Raw genomic sequence first — 9,943 nt, 5'->3', positions numbered from 1 at the left:
GCACCAGATACTGTAAACTTCCCAATACTTCCCTCACACAACAGGATGAACTTCGGTTAGGCCTACTTGCTGAGCATCTGCGTGGACCAAAGCTCAGTTCTAACAGGAGCGCATCCATCAAAGCAGTCTATGAACAGCACTACCTAGCCAAAGCTTTAGCTTTTTCTATGAGCTAAATAGTACCTGCTCTTTTTTATTCTCACTAAATTGTAAAACTGGCAAACAGCTCTCAATTCTTGTCCTTATTAAAATAGACTGAAAACTAATCAATCTGATAAATATTTCTGTAGCAAGTCAGCTCTGACATCCAGAGGAGACAAGTGGTCTTGGCATACTTTCACTGTTCTCGTTGCCACTTACTACTAAAATCAGGTATTTAAAGCAGCCTGTTACACAACAGCAGACACATCTCATGAAAAAGTTTATTTCTATCTGTTATATAGCTCCAGAGAAGGAAATTATTCCCTAAAGGAAAAAAAATGCATTTATTCCATAAACACTTCCTAAAAAGTACGTAACTTAACTGCCAACAAGAAGGATATCCTGGTTTCTTTTCCACTGCTCCCATGACCCTTCACAGAGCTCACGGCCTCTTTCATTCAGCAGAACGTTTCCAAGAGAGACTGCTGTTCTTCCTTTTTTGTAGTTGGGGCTGTCACTATTCTTCTTCATTTAGAAGAAAGCCTTTTACTCTGTCCAGTTTGTCCAGAACCTCACTGTAAAGACCAATCATCTGAAGAATATAAGCATCACAGTTGTCAACAAGGACAGATAAAGTCGTATCATTCAACTAGATAAAACAACAAAGTGACAGGGAACAGAAGCAAGGCAACAGGTGGGAGACTACCACCAACTTTCAAACCCAAAAATTCATACTGATGTAAAGATTTTGGCACAGATTGAAATGCAGCGGTGTACGAAAAACACAGTTAAATCAGTGTAACCAAAGATTATTTTATTTATACTGACATAAAGCATGGTTTATAGCTGAGCCTTATATCAGTGTATAAATCTATTCATGGAGTCAGAGAATAGCTGAGGATGGAAGGGACTGATCTCAGTTCTTATTGTCTTAACTGATGTATTTAAAATGGTATAAAAATTGCAACCAGCCCTTAATTGCCTGGCTTGTGCATAGGAGAATGAGGACAGCACACACCAGCCAGGCTGCACTGCAATCAAGGTAGCAACACCAGCCAAAAACTGTAGAGAGAAGCTTAGTTGTGACGTAGTAAGAAAGTGCCCTTGCCTTCTACAGAGGTACTACTAGCCCTGCAATCTCTCCCTCGCAGGAAGTGGCTAAGCTACACCTGAAAAGATGAGCTTTCATTATTGCATTCACATCAGCTTAAACCCCATTTATAAGACATTAGCTTATACTAGAAACCAAGCTTGAAAGTATTCATACAACAGCTGATTTAAGTGAACTGGTACGGCACCTTGATTTTAGTGAAAGCAGGCCAGGTACAAGGGTTCTCCCATGGCCACAAGTTGTCAGAAATTTATTTCCAGTCAGCCATTTACATGATCCCTCCAGTAAAAGGACACCACACTACTCTTTCTACTGACTGTTAAAATTTTCCTGGCCTCACTTTGAAAAAGTCTTTTAGCATCAAGCTCTCCAAAAATATTTAGGTACTGTCCTTCTCCTGAAACTCTGATCATCTGTAGTGGTTTCTTCACCCACATCCATATCTTGAATTCAGGCCAGACATCCAATCCCACATCCTCAAATCCACCTGCTTACACTTACATGGCCTTCATAGCTTTTCTTCAGAGATCCTAAGTGATTGAGGAAACGCATTCCTAATCCACACCACTGCTCAGCCTCCTTATATTTACCAACAGTATACTGAAATATTCCTGTATTCCAGGCTCTTGTCATCAACCAAAGGATCTCTATCTCTGGGTAAGCATCCTGGAACAGCAAACAAGAAGAAGCAGCTCATCAGAAAATACACTCTTCACTTTAAACCTGACAAGTAAAGAGTGCATTAGAGTTTAGTGGCAGACTGAGAAAACAGTTGGTTTTTGTGGGGTTTTGTTTGTGTGTGTTTGTTTTCTCCTAAGCAAAGGACAATTCCTTCAGGGCCATGCTTTGCTGCACAGTTAATCCATACTACTGCCAAACAGCTTGTTTCCAACATGGGTAATGATGCAATTACCTATTGTTAGGTCAGAAAATGCAATTCTGTGGGACTGGGAATGATGCTAGAATGGAAGCAAGCTTTCCAACAGCCCCTCTGCAGAGAGGCTGAACTTGCTGCCACGGTACTTCCCAGTTTATCCAAACAGTACTGAATAGCAGGACACAGTTGCTCGCTACAGGTTATAAGCAGCAGTTCTTTTGTCTTCAGAATGTCCCTGTGCACTGTGGCAATGGCTTCCCAGAGTGAAAGCTGCCCTTGTAACTGCAGAACAGAATCCAGAGTACCAACAATACCTTGAACCTGGTGGGGAACTGATTCAGCTGAGGAAAAGAAAGACAAGTCATTATTTATTTGCTTCTAAAATAGACACTGAAAATTTGGCCTTAAGTGTCTCTAAAAAAGCCCTTAGAAAATCCAGGGAAATTCATAATTCAGTTCTAAATATCCAAGAGGCATTTCTTTTGAGGTAACATCAGTGTATCTTTTACTGAGGAAGTCTTAGCTGCTCCACATGTAACACTATATAATTTTCATTCTACTAATTATTCTCAGTCTGATGAGAATTTTTTAAAAAAGGTGCTCAGGATTATCTCCCAATTTCTCATTTTCCTGTTGAACTTACTGTGCTGCTGACTACGCTCAGAGCATCTTCAAAGTAGTCCCACACCTCCTGCAGTACACAGGCATCCAAGTCTGTTAATCCGGTCGGCAAAGAAAGATTAATCAAACTATGTAAGCATTTGCTGAGAATTGAAACAGAGCAAAAGGGAAGCGTTAATTGCCATGTGCACAAACAGCTACTTTTTAGTATCAGCAGAACACTAACTGATATCTCTGTGATTGTCAGATAGACATGTCTACCTTGGTGCTTACTACACATAGCAGAAACATACATTTTCCGAGTTTCAGATCTCACTCATACGAACTATGTAAAAAGAGAGCCAAGAGCAGCAAGTCCTTCATTATTTTCACTGCTGGGCTCTAAAGTAACACAGAAGGAAAGACACAATATTTTCTAGGGTGCTACACATGACAGCAAGGAAACAGTGTCTTTCCTAACTTCACCAACAAGAACTAAGTAGTCGGTATCCTCAGAAAATCAGCAACAAACACATGGTTTCCAAAACCACAGCTGTCTTTCTCAGTGTGAAGTGAGAAAGGCAATATTAACAACTGCCTTTGCCCATTGGTTACTGCAAGGAACTTAGAAATGAAATAAAAATCCTTTACGGGATACAAGCGAGAGAGAAGGACACACACCAGGTTGTTTTTTCAAATTCTGTAAGGTACAGTTGTTAGAGAGGCAGTTATACAGCAAAATTAATCATGTATGTGCTATGGCATCATATCACTAACTTATAACTCATGGCTTTCTTCTCAGTCTTTCATTTCCTTTGACTTCATTGACTTTGAGATAGCTAGTTCACTACTGCAGGGTAGCATCTGAAATGAACACCTGCCTCACAAGAAACAGCCAGAGACCTCATTTCATTTTCCTTCCTCAATAGATTCATTTATCAGAAATACAACTGTTTCAGAAAATACACCAAGTATACAAATTGCGTTTAACACCTCTATTAGGCAGTCATACTTGAGGTGTACATTGGCTGGCCAGCAAGTAGAACCTTGTACATAAGCTAAAATCCACTTGTTCCAAATTGCGGGCTTTATTCCCTGTCAGCATTTCCAGCCACAGGCCCCTGGCAAAGTTATGTGATAACACTAACCTAAATTTCACAGCATCAATGACAGTCTGCTTTCTGTGGAGGTTTAGTGCACTCTTGAGAGCCTTCTTACACAGCACAGGATACTGAGCCGGAGATTCCATTGCTAATGCTTAAAAGCAAAAGAAAATAGAGAAGAAAAAAGAAATTACTGGAGCCAGACTTTAATCCCATTGGTCACTAAAATAAACTACAGAATGTTGACAGATCCCTTGTGATGCACAACTGAAAAGAGATTTGCTTAATGCCTGGGCCAGTCACAACCTAGTGCTTCTCCACTACTTTCTTACTGTGCACATCATCAATGAGGACTACAAATCAGAAGCACAGTAGATTTCATAATCTACAAGTACTCGCACTGCTGTTTACTGCTGTACTTCTGGTACAGTAGCCCAAAATTGAGGGGGGGGGCACACACCCTCTAAAGTAGAGAGTATTGTTTTGTTTGTCTCCTTGAACATGAAAATCTGGATGGAAAAATTAGACAGGAGCAGGATGTCAGTGTGGTGTTTCCAAGCCCAGGTGTGTACTCCCTCAAGACCAGGGAGGTAAGCAGGTGTTTATTCAATCCTACAGAATGTCTCCAAAGATCTGCCATGGTAGTTCTAAATTTTACTCATCCTCCTTGGATGCTGCATGGCATGACTAAAGAAGGCATGACTAAAACTTTGTGAGGAAAGTACAGTACAGTATAGAGAAGTACTGTTTACAAATTAACTACGCTAAGTTGAAACTGCATATCTATCTGAAACCCACATCCTAAAACTTCTGTATTGGAGCGTGAATCAGCTAGGCACATTATCTGGCCTTTGCCAGTCTGGAGCTTGTAAAAGTTTGTCTGAATAAACTTTTCCAGACTCACAACCTACACAAATGTCTCAGGGTCCAGTAGTGGAAGGATGTCGCTAATTTCTGGTTCATCATTCACATAATACAGTATTTCAAAACACAGATCTCCTAATGTTGCTGAGATCCTAAGGATCTTTGCTTCAGGATTAAATATATATGGGTAGACCCATTTTCTGCGTGCTGCACAATACATGACAACCCTGGTCACCTCAAATGAATAGAAAAGAGCAACAAAAGCTAGTTTTCATGACTTGAAGAACTACAAAAGTACAAACGTAGTCCTTACATGCAATGATTTCTAGTGTCTTGACCTCTATTTGTGGTTGTTCCCATACTGACTCCATAAGGTTGTGGAGCGTTGGATCATTCAGTTTGGATCTTGCTTCAAATTCATAAAGCAGCAACAATGTGTCTGTTGGGTCTTTAGCAAAATCTCCTACAGAAGAGATAGAATTGCCTGTATGTAATAATTCATTGTCTTAAAGCCACGTAGTGTACCATAAGGTATATATTTTGCTTCCAACACACACGAAAACCAGTAAGGTGCTCAGGTTTAACAGTAGAGAAAGCTGAACTCTGAAGCAGTCTTGGACAGAAACCTCAGATGCCTCACACACAATTCCACCAACCACCATGCCTCCGCACTCCCCCCTAAAATCTGGACTATCTGTAATTGCCCAAATTCATGCAACCCTCCTCAGCAAGGTAACAGCTACTAGGGAAGCCATTTCCACAGGCAGGTACAAACCTATAACTGAAAAGAAACCAGACTGCAGGACAGACAAGGAATGCCTAACATTTTTTTCTACCAATATACTACCAAAAATGTGAAGTATGCACCCTCTAGGCTAACAGTCACTCAGCATCTCAGCTGCCAGCTGAAAGCATGCCAGTCTCCAGTAATATTTGATCTAAATTGTCATAGAATAGTCAGGGAACAGAAGATAGGTTTGGGCACTTCAAAGCACGGTAGTGGGACTTTCTCAATTCTGAAATGCCCCATGTGGGAAGAGACTAGTAAAAATTAATACAGCGCTAGAACGACTCCATTCCAGAGCGAATGGGTTTGGAGTTTCTTAACATTTAAGACAGTACAGTCAACTGAACTTCACTCTGAAAGATTGTTCCACGCTTCACAGCACCTATACAATAAAAAAGCCTGCAATAACATACAAAACCAGTAGTTGGCTTTGCAAATTCTTTTATCATACTGCCATATATCCGCTTCAACACTCTTCAGCTGAGACAGCAATTCCATATGCCCTGTATTTTTCATGAAAACAGTGACTAAGTCTTAGAGTTACAAGTGCCGAACAGACAGACTTTGCAGCTTACCAGTTAATTTCAGAACTTTCCATATGTCCTTGCATGCCTGGAGATGTTGAAGGGCTTGAGTCAAAAGCTCTGCCTATTTTACAAAATGTAAGAAGTTATTTTTATCATCGTTTTAAAAGTGAAAGCAATATACACGTCACAACTAACAGGATCTTTATACTGAACTCTAAAACAAATTAAGAACTACCCTAACTAGTAAATCACCTACACCAGTTAGTTTTTTGGGTTTTTTTTCCTCTCTCTTTTTCAAAGACCTCCACATCTCAAACAAAGCCTCTTCACGCTGAACATTCCATTGGTCCAGAAAGAACCATATGGGTTCCTATGGGACATCATTTGGTTTAGCTCCCAAGCATAAAACAGTGCTATTGAGACTGACAAACCACTAAATCCCACAACACAAATTACTGTGCATTGCTGTCCCCAAAAGTAAGTTTCTACAACAATCAGTGTACAGCAGACTTCCATACTTCCTTCATAGCCACTGTACATTTCCTTTAATCTTCTTACCACAGTAAGTACAACACCCCCAAAAAAAGAATGCATGCATAAAAAGTGAAGAAAAAAGTGAGCTTTATCACAACCATACTGGTAACTACTTTCAGGAATGGCATAATCCTAAAAATACAGTAATTACCAACCAACGTTTAGCAGCAGACTCCTCACATAATACACAAGGCAGACTGAAATTGCTCTAAGAGAAGGTACTGCCATGAGCCTTTGCTGATCTAAATCTGTTCAAATCCACTGAAGTCAACAGAACTAATTTACAGAAATCTACCATTTACAATAGGCTGGAAAGCACTAGGTGCACTGATTCTAATTAACTATGAAAGGTTCCCATGCTTACCTTCTCAATATCCTGTTCTGAGTGTAAAAACTAAGACTGCAAAGATCAAAAGAAAAAAACATAGAGCAATGCCCTACCTGTTCGGAAGGTGTTACTTGTTGTCTCCCCCTTTCCAGATCAACTGCAGCTGCCATTAACAGGCACGTCTTCTGAGCTATTAGAACAGCTTTGTCTGAAGGACAAAACTGGGAAAACTGTCACCAAAAATAGGAAAAGGTTTTGAGAATCCTGCCCTTATAAAGGAATTTGCTGATGAACAGACAATTGCTGAGTCTCCTCTATGACACTTTTAGTAATCAGTCATGAATAGTGCATATTCATATTGCAATTTTACTTAAATAATCTCCTTGTGTAATTGTACAAGTGTAAAGCAGTGTTGGAGAACCCTCTCTACAAACACACACAAAACTGGCAGTGTTGGTAGAAGTCCTGTACGGAGATCAGGGCTGGTTGGTTGTATTAATGTTTATACTAATGATACAGTTTCCAAACATCTGAATCCATTTATCTTAGAAAGTTCTCATTGAGGTCTAAGGTTTTTATGCCATTTTAAGCAGTAGCGTGTAAAGTATGACAATAATGCTTACATGTTGTATTACAAGTCAATCTCCTTCTGACAAAAGTGCTCCATCTTCAGAGCATACAAGCACATCTCCAAGGAGATTCCTGATGCACCCATGTAACTTCCAACAGAACTAGACAGATGACAATATTCCTCCATCAGAATCACTATTAGCAAGAGTACATACCTTGAAAGACAGCAGAAAAAAATCCCTCATATTTTCAGGGCAGCCCCTGAACTGTACAGCTAAGTTCCAAGCTAACAAAGACATAAAAAAATGAAGAGTAGAATAAAAATCTTCAACATTACAGATATTCAATTCTGATCTCTAGTAATAGGCAGTTCGCATTCTATAATTACATTTCTTAATCAAAATATCATCAGCAGCTCATTTAACAACAGCAAGAAACACCATTATTAGTGATTTGTGAAAACAGCTTATTCATGCTTTCAAATTTTGTCCTAATAATTTCACCATAACCAAGTATCCATTCTACCACACACCTTACCCTTATCCTTACCTTACTTTCATCTTAATTTATTCCTTAGGACATGTTTTTGTAGTCTCTGAACTGTTTATTCTGTGAGTGAAAATGCTGCCTTGGAAAGGTCATGGTCACCACAGATTCCATTCCAGTCCTGTCACTATATTTGACCTCTGTTGCTCTTGTCTCCCCTTTGCTACTCTTCACTGGAGCATGGCTACACTGTGAGGATGTGTGCAAAAGCTCATCACAACAAATGTCTTGTTACTGATTTCAACTATTTTCTCTCCTGCATGCTCTGGCAGAACCAAGAATCTGAGAAACTGCTTCAACCTGTTACCCTTACACTTTTATTTGTAGACAGGAAACGCACTGACTCCTTTACCAGTGTAACGACCACCAAACAGGGATCCAGAGACACACTGTGGATAGTGCTCAGGACAGCACCACAGGAGCTGCATTTCCCACTGGGAAACACTTTGTCCCTGCTACTGTTTGCTGTTCAGATTTCATATACTGCAGCTCAAGGGAAACTCCAGGACGGCTGTTTTAAGGGACTAATCCAGTCTCTCTGGATGGCAGATGTAAGCTCATCCTGCACCACTCACACCAGTACACTCATCTGAACTTCCTAGTTTTTATTTTGCCTACATAAGTACTGCCAGTTTGGAGTATGCATGTTAAGTTTTTTTATTGCTCTTAGTGGCTTTTTTTTTCAGGCATTGAAGAAAACCATTATTCTTTCTGTTTGTGTGATCTTAAATTTTGCTTCTGTAACAGAGTCTTGGTAGTGAAGGTCTAACTAAGAGAAAAATAGTGAACTCTGAAGAGTTGTCTCATGGACACGTAAAATTCCTGTGGTGAAGGGAATAATATATCAGCTATCCCATCAGTCAACAGACCTTGTGTGAGTATTTGTCTTGATAACTGACTTAAAATATGAGCCATATCAGATAGCTTCAGAAGACAGAAAACACAGTGGAAAAACTTTAAGACTAGTTAAGGCAGCAACTGCCAAAGGTGACAAGTCTTACAAATCTACTACATCTTTAAACACTTCTTTCTTCCTTAAGGCCTGGCTAAGTGGAGGCAGAGGCAATTTGGTTTAGATTTTGATAGTGCAACCTACCAACTTTTCTAAACCAGTGAGCTTCCAGGATCCTCATGTCCGCTGTAAATTTCTCTTCTGTGAAAGACTCAGCAAGTCTCTTGTGAGCTGCAGAAAATGTGTTGGTCAATACGTAAGTAACAATGAGCACAATAAAAACATTTCCAAGTCTAACAATTACACTACAAAACAGAGGTTTCCAACACTCCAATATAATTCCTGATGAAGAGCTATTCTTGCAACCTAAATCTAATATGCTTGACCAAAGGAGCTTATAAAAAAACATCAAAAAGTGCCTCAAACAGCATTTTAGATAATATACACAGGACTGCCATCAAAAATATCCTCTTCAAAGTTACAGAATCACAGAATGTCAAGGATTGGAAGGGACCTCAAAAGCTCATCCAGTCCAATCCCCCTGCCGGAGCAGGAACACCCAGATGAGGTTACACAGGAAGGTGTCCAGGCGGGTTTGAATGTCTCCAGAGAAGGAGACTCCACAACCTCCCTGGGCAGCCTGTTCCAGTGTTAACACCAGAACACTTAAGTCTAATACAGTGGAGTTTTACTTAATTTCACAAAAAGCTGAGGGGTTTCAAACTTAATAACAGGTTTGAGGCCTTTCTTCAAGGTGTTAGGGAATAGACTGTCTTAGCTTACTGAAAAAACCTAGGGGAAAAAGAAAGAAACAACTTCCTTAACAAAAGAACCTTTAATTAATTTAATTCTAGTCTTCATTCTCTTCTCCGAGCTGCAGTAAGAATGGCTAGTGTAGAAAAAGTTGTACAATCTCATTAACTTACTTGTCCAAGACAGGAAGAAAGTGGTAAAAAAGATTCAGTGAACAGAAGTATTTATTCTGATGAAGAAAAGTGCTTTG

The 9,943-nt window shown here is 39.7% G+C and overlaps 1 protein-coding gene across 1 annotated transcript in view; it reads right to left on the bottom strand.

Moving 5' to 3' along the window:
• Window positions 1-413: 413 nt before the first annotated feature.
• Window positions 414-9,943, bottom strand: part of TEX11 (testis expressed 11) — a 30,984-nt gene continuing 21,454 nt past the window's right edge. The window contains exons 21-29 of the mRNA XM_082062231.1: window positions 9,085-9,171; window positions 7,658-7,728; window positions 6,986-7,102; window positions 6,059-6,131; window positions 5,010-5,159; window positions 3,878-3,986; window positions 2,773-2,893; window positions 1,754-1,918; window positions 414-733 (exon numbers count right to left, since the gene is read on the bottom strand). Coding sequence (XP_081918357.1) covers window positions 659-733; window positions 1,754-1,918; window positions 2,773-2,893; window positions 3,878-3,986; window positions 5,010-5,159; window positions 6,059-6,131; window positions 6,986-7,102; window positions 7,658-7,728; window positions 9,085-9,171 — 968 coding nt within the window. The 3' untranslated portion in view covers window positions 414-658. The remainder of the gene's footprint in view (window positions 734-1,753; window positions 1,919-2,772; window positions 2,894-3,877; window positions 3,987-5,009; window positions 5,160-6,058; window positions 6,132-6,985; window positions 7,103-7,657; window positions 7,729-9,084; window positions 9,172-9,943) is intronic.

The sequence above is a fragment of the Streptopelia decaocto genome, assembly GCF_964273445.1.
Source record: "Streptopelia decaocto genome assembly, chromosome: 10".
Taxonomy (NCBI): Eukaryota; Metazoa; Chordata; class Aves; order Columbiformes; family Columbidae; genus Streptopelia; species Streptopelia decaocto.
The sequence above is the reverse complement of the archived record's forward strand: the minus strand, read 5'-3'. Positions and strand labels throughout refer to the sequence as shown.